The 17,577-nt window shown below is 42.8% G+C and overlaps 2 protein-coding genes across 2 annotated transcripts in view; both read left to right on the forward strand.

Annotated features, from left to right (window-relative positions):
* Positions 1-5,608, forward strand: part of slc25a22a (solute carrier family 25 member 22a) — a 31,746-nt gene extending 26,138 nt beyond the window's left edge. Inside the window, exon 11 of the mRNA XM_079500510.1 lies at positions 1,060-5,608. Coding sequence (XP_079356636.1) covers positions 1,060-1,213 — 154 coding nt within the window. The 3' untranslated portion in view covers positions 1,214-5,608. The remainder of the gene's footprint in view (positions 1-1,059) is intronic.
* Positions 5,609-10,416: 4,808 nt separating this feature from the next.
* The window catches only part of syt7a (synaptotagmin VIIa), a 125,186-nt gene continuing 118,025 nt past the window's right edge, over positions 10,417-17,577 (forward strand). Inside the window, exon 1 of the mRNA XM_079500507.1 lies at positions 10,417-10,553. Coding sequence (XP_079356633.1) covers positions 10,520-10,553 — 34 coding nt within the window. The 5' untranslated portion in view covers positions 10,417-10,519. The remainder of the gene's footprint in view (positions 10,554-17,577) is intronic.

Raw genomic sequence — 17,577 nt, forward strand, 5'->3', positions numbered from 1 at the left:
TCACAGATTGATGGCCCCTAAACAGCCAAAAGCGATTTCACTTCTACCCATAGGGGGCACCACAAATGGATTGTCTCTGTTGTTGCCTGATTTTTCTTCACCAAATTAGGCCCAAATGCTCTCATCTCTCATGTGGCAATGACCTTCAAACAGGGTTTTCATACTCCATACCCTTTGCCTGTAATTAGATTAATACAATTGTGGCCCGGGGCCTGTTTCTTACAAAACAATATCATGAATGCAGCATCCAATCATGACTGTCTCAGCATTGGGTAGGCAACACGGCCTGGTGTAGATCTGTGCTCAGAGGAGCGCACTTTTCTACTTTTTGATCATGTGCTATTTCTGAGCGGTGCACCCTGCTCCAATGCCTGGTCGCGTGTGTCCCTATGTCCCTATGTCCCCTATGTCCCTCTGTCCTTATGTCCATCTGTCCCCTATGTATGTAGAGTAAGGCATCCACACTCGTGTGAAGTGAGGGCCGCTCTTATCATCATACATCATCATTCATCATCATACATCACATTCCGTGCTCAGCCAATCAAATCATTTCCGATTTGGGGGTACAAACACACAAAGCTGGGCATAGGAGGGGCTAGCGTCCCTCAAAAAGTACCACTGAGTGGCACTGTTGAGCAGCTGTCACAAACTCACCCATTGACCACCGTGTGCGCACACACACACACACACACACACACACACACACACACACACACACACACACACACACACACACACACACACTGCGCCGCTCACTTCACACATGTGTGATTCTTTTTTTGAGTGTCTGGCCATGCCGGATGCACTGAACTCCAGTCTCCAAGGTGGTGGGCAGGAACTTTACTGCATCGCTCAGACACCCCTACTCTAGCTTTAAATAGATTTATTCTTAAGCCTTCAGAGCAGCTAGCAGGGACCTGCCCAAGGATCTGTGGCTGCAATAAGACCTAAGCCAAACCTCTGTGTGTACATCCCACCCCAAAGTGTTTAACATAACTGACACATCACAAATACTTGACTGTTAATCCGTTTCTTCATTGAACTCTTGTCTTCCTGTAGAAAGATTATGCGCAACGAGGGTCCGTCAGCCTTCCTGAAGGGGGCGTACTGCAGAGCCCTGGTCATAGCGCCTCTCTTCGGCATCGCCCAGGTGGTGTACTTCCTGGGTGTGGGGGAATACATCCTCAGCTTCTTGCCCAAAAAGGACCACTAAGAAGCCCCCCCCCACCCCCCCCCCCACTCCACCCTCTCCCCTTGCCACCCCAACTCTCAGCCTTTCCCTCCCATCACACAGTTCACCGAGTGCGTTAGGACTCATCTCATTGTGAAACAAGGTTTTCATCGCAATTGGGTCAAAGCATTATCATTATACCATTTTTAAGTTATGTTGAATGTTGAATGGTTTTAGCACAGTTTTAGAGGGAGTCTTCATTTTGCCAAGCTGCCTATGGTGGTGCACAAAGATTCCAGTGGGCAAGCACAGGTAGTCTTCTGGAATTGAAGCCACAATTATCTTGTTTTCAAAGGATATTGCTTTATTACTTCAACATTTTCTTGCATTGTAATTTGTCGGGCATGATTGTTGAAGTGCAACATAGATCTAACTGCCCTGGGTTGCTGTAATTCAGCAAGCTCTAGTGTAGCTATTTTGCAAGCTCTATTGTAGCTATTTTATTTTTATTAAGTTGACAATGAATTATGATCTGTGTAACATTTATGACGATGATTAGCTTAAATTGCTGCACATATCTAACTAAAAAAATCTTAGATCAGCTAGGCTATTCACCAAGCATGCTTTTTAATGAATCGCCCCAGACCTTATTTCTTAACCACTTAGCAGAGCATGAATTAGAGAAGAAGAAGAAAAAACATGTATGCCTTTCCTGACTCAGATAAAGAGCCAGGGAATGTGTGAGTGTGATGCCAGCACATTTCTTGTGTTCTTTCCTGAGAAGCCTGGGATCCCTGCCTGTAAGCAGCTGTAATGAACCATATGTTGTTCATCAGCATAGCTCCAAGCTGACTTTGACAGCTTTGGCCCTATACTGTAGTAGACAGTAGCCCGATTTTATATTTGTATGCCATATGACAATGTTGCACAAAAACAGACAATCTACAAGTTCACACTGTGTCGCACTCGCAATGTAACAGGCTTGTAGGTCAGCTATTTCCATTTGGGGAAATTATAGAATATTTTACAAAATTTTCACCTACATGCCCAAAATGGGGACACCAGGTTGAAAGTGGTTAACTTGTCAATTTGCTTCCCTCTAGGATAGCCCTGTCCCACAACTAATACATTGAATTATATAGAGTCTGCTCAATACAGGGCCATAGCAGTAACAGTTTGCCTTTTAGATGCGTGATAGACCCATCAGAACAGCTGCTTAAATATTTTGGAAGGGATAGGCACATTTTGGATATCTAAAAACCGTGAACTCTAAATTCCATGGAAAGAAGATACTGTTGCTATTTGGTTATTATTCTGAATAATTTGAGTATAGACTTTATTTTGTGGACAGAGTAATGATACTCGTTGAAACGATTGGAACAATTAAGTTCATGACCAGATTTGTTCAACCCTCCTTGGTCCTGATTATTTATGGTTTACTTTAAACTAGGTTTAAACATTTTATTTTACATTCCGCCCAGCAGCAGTACCCCAAGAGCAAATGTGCTCAAATAACATTTTCAACATTGTGCTACATTGTTGGGGATGGACTTCGATTTTTACCAAACATTTCAGTTTGTTTGCTTCAGATGTTCTTTGTTTTGCTTTAAGCTCCGGGGAGAAAAAAGCTTTTATGGAGTATCCCGTGCATGCGTTGTTACATCACCGGAGCCCTACCAATGGTTTATCTCACCCGGAGATCAAGGTGACTTTGATGTGTGTTATCCAATCACATTCCTTCTTAGCTCTCCCCACAGTCTTAGCAGCTCTTCTATTGTACTGTTGCACTGTAGATATGCAATGCAACTCGTCAGTGTGTTATCACATTTGTGGGAATGAGCTCTATTTATCAATATTCCTTTCAATAGGCAGTATAGCGACATATATATATATTTGTACGTGATGTTTTTTCTGTGTCAAAAGTGTCCACCTTACTATATTGTACATATGCAGATGATATGAAGTTTATGTTGTAGGTTTTAATATTTGTTTTGTAAGTGATGGCTTATTTGCACACCTACCTCCATCTGCCCTTTTAATCAATTTGGTGTGATTTGTATAATGTCGTGGATTTATCAAATGAAGGAGCTTGTGTTATCGCAATGCAACAAAGATATCATTTTAACTTGACTGCAGTCAAGCAGTGAGGTTTGGAGGTTCTTGTACTGTACTGTATGTAAAAGTAAAACAATAATGTGGATGCTCTGCTCTTGGATGATGGTTTGGTGGTTGCCGTGGCTCACAGGTTCTGATGGAACTGCCTCTTGTCCTGTCACCCCCTGCCTTCTCAGCCAAGGACCAAAAGGGCATTAAGCCTTTTTATATTTCATCGCACAACCTGTTTTTCTGTAGAATATGTTCGTTGAGCAAGACGGTTTAGCAACAAAGTATAAATTTGCCCTTATGTCATTGATGATTAGTCATCCTATCATCATGGCAGAGTGAAAAATCTTCCTTTTGTCCATTTCTTTCCTTATTTTTGGACATGATACAATTGTAAACATTCCATTTGTGGCCATAGAAACATGGGCTTAACCCTGGATAATGATATGGACCTGTTGACAGTAGAGAGTTGGAGCATCAGTATTATTTTGACAATGGTGACCCAGTCAGTATTGATTTGATCATATCAAAGATGTCATACATTTACAGTAATTCCGAAAAGCAAAATGTATACTTTGTTGTATTGGTGTCGCTTGCCAGAAGATCTATGATCTACACATCTGCGTCGCACCACAAACGCGCTGTGAGCTTATAGATCTGCTATTTTTGGCATGCGATTTATGCCGGATAATAAATTAAGTATAAGCCATAGATCTGACAAATCAGAGATCAGAAAGGGGTAAACGGTCCTGGCACCTCCAACATTCAGGGCAGCAGACCCACAGAAACACATTTCAAAGACCTGCCTTCTCTTGTGATCTTAGCTTTATGATTTTACTATTGTTTGATGTTGTCGTTGTTTTAAAATCCTCAACATTCCAATTTGCTAGCTAGCTCATCTCATATGCTGTTGTTGTGATCACAATGCCTATTATACTGTTGAAATTGTTTCTATGATTTTTCTTTTCCATTTTCGGTTCAGTAATGATGTTGTACAAGTTAATTTTGTTTTGCTAGCTGTGAATTTGCACTGCCCGTGTGCATTTGGTCATGTATGTGAGTGTGCGTGTTTCCGACTGTTTTAGTGATGTAGTTGATTCTGTATGTATTTAGCTAGTGTGACACTAAGGTGTTTTTCTCGTTTCTCTCTCTCTCTCATTCTCTGTCTTTCTCTGTCTCTCTCTCTCTCTCTCTCTCACCTCTGCTTCTCACTCTTTCTCTCTGTCACCTCTGTCACACTCTTCTGCCATCTGCCTCTCCCTAAAGCTGTATTCATACTTAGTTGTGCACCAAACATAGCAGATCTACAAGCTTACAGCGAGACGTGTTTTGAGCCTGTAGATCTGATATTTTCAGCATTTACATCTGCACGCAACTAACTAAGTAACTCAGGCTTGACATGTATAACAGGGAGTGTTAGTGGAGGCAAGAAGAAGACTGTAAACACCAAATAATGTTGTAGACTATGACGTAGAGTGTATATTGTACAATCATAGTGCAAGCACAAATTATTATTAGGCACAAGAAGACACCACACAAAGCAGCTAATGGGTCAGTCTAATGCTATGTATGTATTTACTATTAGTCTTAGACCCATGTGTTTTTGGTGGTTCTCTCCATTGAAAGTGACTTTGAAAGTTTTTGTTTGGTTTTGGTATTGTATTTTTATTCGTGCCTATGAAAAATTGCCCTGCAGAACATGCGGACAGCGGGGTTCCCGCCGACATGTGTTCACTTTCTCACGCAGTTGCAGTGAAATAGTCACTGTAACTGTATCTATCGCCTACATACTGTAGTCTAAAGAACTCAAGTCTGAGAATGTAACTTACAGTAGATATATAATGACATATATATATATATATTTAAATATATTATAATTATAGTGAAGATGAATATATTACATGCTTTAGGCAAAACAAGCAACATCCACAAAAATACACAAACCAGCTTAATGTATATGCAATAAGTAAAATAGAAAAAATATGAAAATGTAATTAGCACTGAACACATGAACACATCTTGTCAACTGTATGACACAATGAGGTATGCAGCTCTCTTTGGGACCTTGGGGGCCTCCACAGATCTTCTCTCCCGGGGGCCTCTGTTCTCTTCCTCCAAGAGGAAAATGTGCATACATGCACTTTAAAGGGCGCCTCGCTGGTATACAAGGTATGTCACTCTGACATAGAGGGTGTTACAAAGTATGTGGAGAGCGACACGATTATAATTATCCTGGTGGTCATTGTTTACAATGTGATGAAAAAAAAGAGAAAACACGCATAATGTATTTCCTGTCACAATTTGCTGTTCAATAAAAATGACTGTCCTTACTTAGCTTGGAGTCCTTTTTTGAGGGGCGCTAGCCCATCCTATATACAGCTCTTTGTCCTAACTCGTGTCACATTTGCCATTGACAATGAAAGGAGACTTTACGTCATATGTGGCAAATCGGCTTTTTTGCCAACACAAACATTTTTGCCAACACAAACATTTAATGCCATTGACAATGAAAGGAGAATTTATACGTCATATGTGTCTGAGCAAATCAACATGTTACGTCATGATGATGTACGATGATCGCCCCTCACTTCACACAGGTGTGATTTTTTGAGGGGCGCTAGCCCCTCCTATCTACAGCTTTTGTCCCCACACGTCTCATATTTGCCATTGACAATGAAAGGAGAAATTGGGTCAAATGTCCGTCAAATATGACGTACATTTGTGGCAACACAATGCCATTGACAATGAAGGGAAAAATTACTTCATATGTAGACGAGCTAATCTGCGAACCAATCACATAGATTCAGTCGTTCATGAGATGATGTATGATGATGTAAAATCAATGATAAGAGCGCCCCTCACTTCACACAGGTGTGATTTTATATATCAGGGTGTTGTTTTTCTGTGTTACTGTATCTGCCAGACATCAGATGTCATCTTGTATCTGCCACTAGTAGTGCCACAGAAAGCAGACAATGGGTGAATGCTTTGATGTTGACAGCATCATGCCTGCTTTAGGACCACACAGCTGATGTAGCCAGGTTGAGGTGCTAGTTGACCACCAGATGTCACTGTTGTGTCACAAGACGACCACACCCCCTCACTGTGATGATGGGAGTGGGGAGAGGGTAGCATATCACAGATGTTAACTTCGGTGGCTTGATGCTGGGGACATAATATCATGTTCACCCACACCTTTTTTTCTGTCTTCCCATCTCGTCCTCAGTCTTTTTGTAGAACGCCTCATCGCTCCAAATAAAACACAGTGCTCTGCTGGCATTCTATTTTTTTGTAGGTCTTTGTGGTTTCAATATTTTGTATCGCAAAAATCACAGAAATGCCTAGTGCCTGCAATGTCTGGCTGTTGACAAGCCACACTGTTCCTGATACTGTCAATAGGACGACTGCTTTCCTGAGAACACATTCATTATTCAGCTCATGTTTGCTGTCAGCTATGTATTCAGCATCACTGTTTACACCATTTGTTCCTAGGGTGCTACTTTGCCAAGAGCTTGAATTCTTAAAGGGAAAATTACATCATACCAGCCTCCTCCTACGCCCCTGCACGCGCACACACACACACACACACACACACACACACACACACACACACACACACACACACACACACACACACACACACACACACACACACACACACACACACACACACACACACACACACACACACACACACACACACACACACACACACACACACACACACACACACACACACACACATCAAAAATAATCCTCTCTGTGTCTGCCACTTTTGTAGGAGCAACCAGCAAGATCATATTTCAGAGTCAGATTTCATATTGGATTTTCTGCCATTAGGGACTCCTTTCATCAGACCATCCCTACTCCACTGTTTATTCTACACACCAGAGATTAGTTTGCCATCATGACAGGACTTTGAAATATAGAAATGAGCTCTAGTCTGTAGAAATGAGCTCTAGTCTGTATTCTTATGCCTTTTTAACGTGTCGTGTCTTAAGCCTCCACCCTGAACTATTATTAGCCCTCCCATGCTTTCTAGCCAGAGAGAGAGAGGAGAGAGGGGGGACTGGGGAGAAGAGAGGATGGAGGCATGGTGGTCTGACTAAGTGGAGCCAGGATGGAAATGGAGAGGTTGAGGGACCATTGATGGAAGGGGTTGGGGGAGGTGGGACGGAGGGAAGAGAGAGAGAGAGAGAGAGAGAGAGGGAGGAGAGGCTGGTCATGTGTAGTATATAGGTCACTAAATCAATGGGAGTCAGGTAGCCTATGTGAAGTGGGAGAAAATGAGGATATTTATAGATACCAGCTGAGACAGATGCATCTGTGACAGGCACCATGATGCAAGGGAGTATATGGGGTCTGGAGAAAAGGACTACACACACACACACACACACACATGCAGCCAGTGAGATTGGTGTACAGATAATTCTCATAATAAATGACGAAGGAGTCTCAAATGTGAACAAAAAGGTGCACGAGGTGTTGAATGATGACAAAATGTATCACCAAATTAAAATTATGGATGGGTGCTTCGATCAAATGACCTTACCGGTTGTATGGGTAATATGTTGGCAAACTGCCGTGTTGACAATGTCTATTGGCCTAGACTAGTCGTTTTCAACCAGTGGTCCTTGAGGGGGTTACAGGTGGTCCCCTGCTAAATGATGGAGAGTTGGTGACCAAATGGACCCTTATAGATCTTTAACTCTTGAGAGTGTAAAATGAAACCAATTGGACCCGTACGCACTCAAGAGTTAAATTATTGTTAAACATCTGCATTACATAATTTACAAGAAGTCTACACAATTAAATATTCAATGTTTTGGGTCTGAGAGGCTAAATGCCATCAAACGTTGGTCCGTGGCTCAAATGCAGAATTGATATGAAAAGGGTTGAAAACCACTATACTGTAAGTGCATGGAACAATTTGCATTTAGCCATACATGGAGAGATTATGGAACTGTAATTATTGTCCTGCTGGCTCGGTTTGTGGTTGCTACGAATGCTACGAATGCTACGAATGGCACTAGGTGTCACATGGACGGACCGCATCAGAAATGTGGACCTCTATGGGGACCTACCACGCGTCACGGACAAAGTCAGAAAGAGAAGGATGAGGCTGGCAGGGCACTGCATCAGGCACCCAGAACTTGAGGCAAGTAAATTGACCCTATGGGAGCCAACCCAGGGCAAAGCCAGGAGGGGAAAGAAGAGTACCACCTATGTAGACGTGCTGCGGCGCGACAGCTTGGCTGACAACACTGCAGAGCTCAAGAACCTGATGTTGGATAGGAATTTGTGGAGGGCAGCGATCCAGGAATCCCGAGTTGGTGTTGGCTAGACCTCACTCTCGCAGCAACTAACTGTGGTTATGTTATGTGGTACTGCACGAGGCTATAGAAGATAATGGCTGATCGAGTGCAGGAATATGTGGTCAGGTGAGAAGGGCACTGCTTTTCCTTTATTTCCTGAGGGTGTCTCAGATTGGGTCAGAGGTAACTCAACTGTTCTAAGACCAATGGTGTAAAGCTCTTTTTTTTTGTTTTCTTTTACTTTATTGGAGTATTTTCAATACTTTTACTTCTACTCCACTACGTCTCAGAGGCAAACATTGGACATTAACCACTTAAAGCCCTATTTTATACATAGGCTATTAGAAAATGACTGATCTGACGCATTGTGAGCTTTAATGTGCTATTTTCTAACATTTTAGTACTTTTCGTACTTTTAAAAAATATATATGTTTTTGCCTTTATTGATAGGGTACAGTAATTAGACAGGAAAGGGGGAGAGAGATGGAGAGTGACACGCGGCAAAGGCCGTGGGGATCAGGAGTCGAACCCGTGGCACACCATCCGGCTGGCTTGGCAGCTTATAGGTGCCAATGGGTTGATCTAACTGTCCGGGCCATACTTTTGGTACTTTAAGTATATTTTTTATGCCAATACTTGGTATTGCTACTTTTGCTACTTAAGTAAAATATCCGAGTACTTCTTCCACCACTGTCTCAGAGACCCACAATGATTTATTTGTGAAGGTTAAAGTCTGAGCTACTCTTCTGGTTCAGTCACTCTGGCTCAGTGAAACAGCAGCCTAATGGCAGAACACATGCAGCAGGAATTCTAGAACTATCAAAGTCATTATAGTTGCAGCTGCTATATTCCATTTATTTTATGTTCCCATTCCTCGGTGTAGAAGCTTCTTGTAATAAGAAGTTCATTTTGAAATTATGGATTTATCCCCAGCACAAGATATAAACTAATTGTAAAATGTTGTATTAAATTGGCATTGGACGGCCTTTCTCACAGGACTACTCAAGGTCATACATACAGAACACTCTCTACTTCTAAGATTGCCAGACCAACCGAATGATATAGTCCTTATCTTAACTCAGTCATCTCATTTAAGAGCAGGCAGAGAGCATAATGCATGGGGTCCACAGCCTGGGGTCAATAGTAGTTACAAAATAGACAGAGCACAGGTCTGCACAACCATTCACCCAGGGTCTCTGTGGATTACGTCATGGCTTTGCAAATAGATTAAGAGCTGCTACCCAATTACCTCTGAACTCCAATATTAACCCCTCTCACAGTTTTCATTTAGTAGCCTACAGCGGCATATGCATTACCCCCATCCCCCGCCCCCCCAACACACACACACACACACACACCTGTCCAGTGAAGTGTCTCTGATGCAGAGGCTAATTTTAAAAGCAGTCTCATATAGTAGGCTATGTCCCGGGATTCTGCGAGCTGTTCCATCAAATGAATGAATCATTCAGATCAAAATGATTGCACATTAATATTTTAAGACAGAGACAGTTCAATGTAGTCTAGGCATATTCCAAAATATTAAACGATTCCGTGGAATAGCGCTCGGCACGATCTGGGCTGTCGAGGCTTGTCCGCCGTTGTTTCAGAAAGTCACTTTCCTATCTGTTGGTTTGTCCTCTGAGCATCACTGTGCGTTTGGAGACCGAGAGAGAGAGAGGGAGAGAGAGAGAGAGAGAGAGAGAGAGAGAGAGAGAGAGAGAGAGAGAGAGAGAGAGAGAGAGAGTCTCAAACTGGTTAGCCTAGTACCTATCCTGTGCTCGGACTCGGAGGAGGAGAGGATAGGCTGAGCAACAAGACAATACAACAGCTCCTACTACAAACCTATCAGCGGAGTTGACACTTGAAGTGGAGTAATATAGCCAACCATTGACACAACGCCATCATTTTGCCTCGGAGTGAATTAATAGCCATGTATTTGAATAGGGAAGAGGACAATAGCAAAGGTAAGATCCCTGTCAACAAATTGCTACTCTTTGCAAAGCGCATCCTTAACAGTTGTTAAAGGCGTTTATAATTGCCCCCCCCCTCCCTTATCTATTCCACCCATTGTTTCTGTTCGAGGTAATCAACTTGCCTATTAGTAGTACGTGTGTGCATTTAAATAACCATATTGCAATGTCAACGGTGTGTTGGTGAAAGTATAGGTTGTCATGTCAAGTGTTCTGTCTCCTGTCACGAGCCATATGGTTACAATGCACCTTTTAATGCATTTTTTGACATTTCCTCGTGCGATCATTTGTGGAACCACTTTGTCTCACGTGGCTTTTGCTTCCTACATGCTTTGACATTTGGAAATATTCACTTTGGGGCAACAAAACACAAGGTCACAGCCTCCACAATGATAACCATGCAAGTGGGCATGCATGCTATTTATTTATTTCCCGGCCAAATATGATCGAATAGCATATCCGCTACATGGCAGCAGGCAGCACACCAATGTGTGAGACGAGAAAGAAAGGAAAAGAGGCATATTTTGGGTATAATCTCTCCCACGTGTTTTTGAAGCGATCGATTCTTTCACCCCTCGTCTTTTCTTGTCTTGTCTTTATCAAGTGTATAACCGACCAGTGCGCCTCAATGTCGCCATATAATGTGATGAGTCTGGGTCTGTGGGTTACAGGTATTAACTAAACCTATGGTTCTAGAAGATGAATAACACCTGCTGCTGCTGCTACGACTAGAAAAAGAGCAAAAGGCAGAGTGGGAGGGGCCATTTTTGTTCATTTCCATTTGATGCGAGATAATGTGATCTCGCAACACTGATAATAATAATACTGTATGCTATATTGCGTGAAAGCAGACATGGGCTGTTATGAAAGGGATCGAGGGTGGGGGGAACTGTTTTCATATGACACTAATTGGTATATGACAGACTACTGGCTAAAGCTCCTATAATAGCCTATGCTTGGAAAATCCTGATTCCTGACACATGGACACCTGACCTAATCGCCCACTTGTACGCATTCTCATGCAGTAGAGTAGACATAGACCTATATGCTATTATAATCCAGAATTGGCTATTGAGACAGAGCTACAGTTTTCACCTAGAGACATATGACTATGGGCTAGCACTTGATTGACAGCTATTTGGCTGATTGATTGATTGATTGATTGATTGATTGAGTTAGTTACTTGTAGCCAATGTAGTGGTACTATATACAGGGTGTTTCCTCGCAGCACTGCATCCTCCAGCCTTGAAATTCACAGTGCGTCTCAAGGTGGAGTGTGAGTGAAAGTTGGGGCGTATGGTGTTCGCAGGGCATATCGATTATTACCCCCACAGGATTAAAGGATTGAGTATTCTACAGACAGGTGTATGAGGCTGACAATCTCCCTTCAACCAGTAACACTATTACTCCCAGCTGGCTGGGGCATGCTCAAACAATGCTGTCACACTGGTTCCAGACCATACTGAAGTAACTGAATTATCCCCCCATATATTTTATGAACAAAATGGTTAAGTTATTACCTTAACTTAATTACTTAAGCTTTTGTCTAACTTCCATTGGAAATTTCATTTGAAGGAGTTCAAAGGAATAAGCAATCAATTTACACAGAATTCCTGTGGAGGAACACACCCCGTTCAGTTGAGTGAACATCAACAACTTCCTCCCAGGCTCCCAAAGCAAGACATGAGAGAACCAAGTAAAGTGTTTGGGTGGGGCAAGCACTTCCCTCATTCTCTGTTCTTGGTAGGCTGTCCCAGCAGCAGGCCATGTACATTGTGAGTAGATAATTTCAAAGCTCAACAGAGGTATTCTCCCTAGGAATCACTAGGGGTTGGGTTGGGTTGGTGCTGGTGGGTCAGCCGCACAGGACCGCACACAAATTGGGCTATTTAAATCTGGTTCACCTTCTCTTCCCCATCTCTCTCTTTATATTGTCAAATTAAGTTGAAATGCCTTGTGAAATATGGTATACTTAGAGCTGTGATAGAGCCACAAATAGCCATTAAACTTCACTTCATCCGTTACTTTCAACCTATCTTCATATAATTGGTCCTCTAATGCTTATTATAAGGTGGCACCATTTCTGTCTTCTGTCATAGAGCACCGAAGTCTGACGTCAATATCGGTAGAGAGGGCTCTAAGTCTACGGGTTCATGTACTTTTTATTTGCATTGTAATCCCCATAGGGGGATTTTAGATCGCCTCATATAAGAACTGTGATTGAAAAACAAGCAAATCATCCAGGCCGTTTCACTCATATAGATAGAAAGAATCAACTGACAGTGAGAAAACGCTAATGTTACTGCTGTTGAACTAGTTACACAAATATGAAGGACTGACTGTCATAAACGATACAGAGATACCTCCCCGACAATAACCCCGGGGCAGTTTGTTTATTTTTGGACCACAATGCTTATATGAGACGAAGAGAAAAACTTCCATGAACCAGGGTATGAGCGAGTGACGTCAGGACTTCGGCGCTCTATTGGTGGGCTAGTGACAGTTCAAAAACCTGCCTACTACTGACATCATCTATGGGGATTCCAAGTTAATAGAGACGCTTCCTGGAACGTTAGCAATAGATCTTCAGAACTCTTAATCGGTTATTCATCATGCTGTACCTGAATTATGTGTCCTCCTTTGTTAAATGAGAATAGGACAAAATAATCAAAATGTTTAATCCCACTAGACTTAATTGTCAGGTTTATGTTACATGATAGGATCTTAGAATGTTCTGTCTTTGATCATCGCCAACAATTGTGAAAGACTATGAGGAATTTATGCCAAGTGTGCTTTCTTGTAATTACTGAATTGGTGATTTGCCAAGAACAAACAATGGAAAATATTGGAATGGTCGCAACTCCAGGTCCAATCAACACATAAACACTCCAAGGCACCAAAGAGAGAGAGAGATCGTATCATATCTTCTTATAGGCTACTACAATTACAAAAGTGTGTTTGTTTGTTCCACGTCTCCCAGCACACCAGTTGTCCAATTGGCTTCAAACAACTTGATACAAATATTGGTCTTGCGGTATGCTCTTTAACAAAAAACATGCCCGGCCGCCACACCCCGCCCACTCCTGCCTGCCAACACCATGGCTTGTTGGCTGCATTGTACAGATCCATTGAGAATTTGAGATAGAAAGAGTTGTGCCATCTCTGTTCACTCTATTGGGCCACAAACGTAGCATTGCTGACCCCTCCCTCATTGATGCAAGTCTTCTATCTCAATGGCTTGCGTGCATGTATGACGTCCGCTGACGGGTCGCAAGCACGTGCATAGTGCAGTGTGTGTGTGTGTGTGTGTGTGTGTGTGTGTGTGTGTGTGTGTGTGTGTGTGTGTGTGTGTGTGTGTGTGTGTGTGTGTGTGTGTGTGTGTGTGTGTGTGTCGCGCAGACGGGACACCTATTAAATCGCATTACCCACATGATGTACATCATTTGGTGTTCCTGGGTAAGGACTAGTAGCCTACATATAATTAATTAGGGGTTCATGACATGAAAGGGTTTGAGCTGACCTGACTCCGCCAGATTGAAGAAGCTTGCTTCACACTACTTCACAAACTACTTCCATCTGGGACCACTCTAGCCCAATCGCTGAAGAAGGCGGGCCCTTTTCTTTCAAGCTATTTGGCAGGTGATTGGTAGATCACGCCTGTAGCTGCCGCTGATTGGTCCGAACCGCAGCCGGCTCGGTTCATCGCTACTGCGTCAGAAATTCCAGATGGAGGCTGTGTTGTGAACTTGTGAATGAATACATCTGGCATAGTCAGGTTAGGTTTGAGCACCACTCACATGGACATTTTTAGAGGTCCTGGCAGTGTTGGGGGGGGGGGGGGGGGGGGGGGCAATACCCCCGAAGGGTGCTTTTTGGCTCTTGCCTTGTTTTATTGGAATGCCATCAATAGCCACATGTTATTTTAAATGGAATGCCTCCACATCAATTTTGAAAACATGTCTTGGTCACATCAGTGCCTTACACTGGGATGGAACACTATAACCCTTCCGGTGAAACGTCTGTGGGATTTAGCATGCATGGGAAAAGAATGCATATACTCCCATGGGCAAATCCCTGCAAAATCACATTGGCAGACTTTTTGTAATTTTGTTTAAACCTGCATCAAACTCCAGCCAAGACAATATTTTGTTCAGCTGGCACACACAGTGCAGTAGTACCGTGCCATTCTCAACTTGGAAGAGGGAACGGCCTAAACTAAGAGCTTTCCCCTTCATCTATTGATGGCTGTTTTGATGAACTCACTGAGATGGATTTCTTAGGGGCGGCTGTTGCCAGCCAGTATCGATTGATTATGGTGAGGGAGAATTGGACAGGTAGAGGACAGTGTTGTGTCGTGTAGGGCAGAAGTTCACGCGAGGGGAACTGTGATTGACTGTTCATGTATTATGCATGTAATCACCTTGAACTGTGGTTATGTGAAGTCCTGGCGGCAATGACACAGAGAGGTAAGGCGGTATAGCCCTGTTTTATGGGCCCTCTTAGGGGCGGCAATATGCAATATCAGGTGCAAGCATAGGCTTTTCACTTGTCATTTACCATACAATCCATTATGACCCAGTCCATTTGAGGACAGTGTACTGCCCATTGCCTATCCCTTATCACAAATGTTGTGTTAAGCTAACGAGGCAACACTACGCTCCACAAGATAGGCAAAAGGTAGTCTCGCGTGGCCAGACTGTTGCCTCCCACAACTTTCAAATGCTTCCGGTCATATACAGTATAGTCTGGGACACGGAAGCTCTTTTGATGATTAAGGGAGAAAGGGTGGGTATACTTTAGTCTGACATAACAATAGTCCAACATACATACTGTAGCCAGTTAAGACTCACCCATGGCTTCGATATGCGTTGCCGCCGCCGGTTAAGACACATGGCTGGTTGTCAATTGTCAGTCGTCTCGTTTACATGTATGTTTGATTAAAATTCAATGAAACGTAAAAAAAAAAAAAAAAAAAAAAAGACACATGGCTGGTTAAGACTCACCTGTGGCTTCCGTGTGCAGTCACAGTACGTTTTAACAGCGGGCGACCGCCAGACAAATTTACCGGAAGTACATAATTATTCTATGGGACCCGGCGACTACCGGCGATAGCAGGCGAACGGCCGATAGTCGAAAAGTGGGCGGAGGAACGTCGCCCGAACAAATAAAAATAATTCTTCTTTTTGGGCGGATTTCGGCGATGTGACTGCCGATGCTCGCCCGCTGTTAAAACGCAATGTTAGGGTTAGGTTAGGGTTTGGGGTTATGTCGGACTTCACTATTGTGTGTCGGACTGTCGGACCAAAGATATGCACCTGGGAGAAAGTGGATGTGAAGCCTCACCCCCACTTCGTTTCGTCTTTACCGTTTAATTTATCCTAAAATTAAATAAAATGATCGAAGCATATATAGCTTGCCGCTTAGCAGCAATTGAAATGACAAAATAAAATGTAAAGATATTGTTAAATAAATATATTTTTGTGAATGGAAATGACAGCTTCCGTTAATCGGATTAAGGTGTAGTTCCAGACAGAGATTGTGCAATAGTCCTCTGGCTATGCGAGAGCAGCGAGACTAGGCAAAAGGCCACACCATGTCTGTGTGTCTCTGACCCCTCTTCCTTTCTTGGCAACTCCAGATTAAGAGTTTCTGAATCAGGCATCAATTGCACTGAATACAGTTTCTGTCTGTGATCTGTACACAGTTTGGCACCCACTACCACTTGAGTATGATATGTGATAAGTTCAGCATTGATTTAAACGGAGCCCAATTGGGCTGGAGTCCAAGCCTTGGGGCCTGGCCTACCAATCTAAATGACTTTGTTTTTTTGGCATATGGAACCGGCGGCGAGTGTGCGGCCCTTGGGCAGTAGTTTATTATATTTTGGCTGGTACACAGATTTACAAGTGTAGTGTTTACTCAAGCGGCTGATTGATGTTGTTGATGAAGAGAGTTGGGGATAGTAAGGTTAAAAGCCAGATCAACTTTAGCATATATTGATTTAAGGATACATGTCACACACACACCTACACATGCACGCACGCACGCACACACACACACACACACACACACACACACACACACACACACACACACACACACACACACACACACACACACACACTCATACATCTTCACAATTATGATTTCCCAAAGGGTAGTCACCACGGGGTCATTTGCTGTCCTTCCCATTAAGGAATGGATCTTTGTGCATTTAAAGCAGTCATTTAGTATCTCCTTGTACTCTGGTTGAGTACATTTGGGGTGGATTTACAGCATGATGATCCTTGGTGTACAAGCAGTGTGTCAAAGGATTCTTTTCTTTTTTTCTTTCACTTTCTAAAGCTACAAAATGGATGGGAAAAAAATACGTCAGGAAACTGAGGATGATGTCTCTTCCATGGTTTTACTAATGTGACATGGGAAATGATTTGGGCTGGGGATGATGACGACCGTTGCTGCTGCTGTGGTTTCTAATGTCCATGCCCATTTGAGCTACTGTAGATGAATTGAAAAAGGATTGGATGGGGTCAAGAGATGGCAATGCTATTAATGTGGGCTCAGCACTCATTTTCTATAAGACTCGTTGAAACTTGCACAGTATAGGGCATTATTATTGAAGGGTTTGGGTTACTTCTAATTCTGTTTGTTACAGCTTTTAGGCACATACAGTATCCCCCATTCTCCACATGCTCTCTGATCAGTGAGTCCTCCATTCTATTCCAAAATAGACATATACGTTGCTGAATTACAATCTCATCACTGTTAATAAAGCCCCCTAAAATGCCGCCAAAATAGTTCCATTTCTATTTACTGAGGAGGGCTCGCAACTCTTCTTGTATGCTCCAAATGTTTATTGACCTTTCATTCCTGCTCTGATAACTTCAGGTTAAAACCTCTACTTTGTGCCCTCAGGCCTAACATGTTTTGAGACACAACAAAGCCACAACAAAGCCCATGCTAGTTTATTTAGCCCCTCCTATATGTCCAGCTTTGAGGGTTTGTGTAAACACAAACA

This window comes from Electrona antarctica (genome assembly GCF_951216825.1).
Source record: "Electrona antarctica genome assembly, chromosome: 5".
Classification (NCBI taxonomy): Eukaryota; Metazoa; Chordata; class Actinopteri; order Myctophiformes; family Myctophidae; genus Electrona; species Electrona antarctica.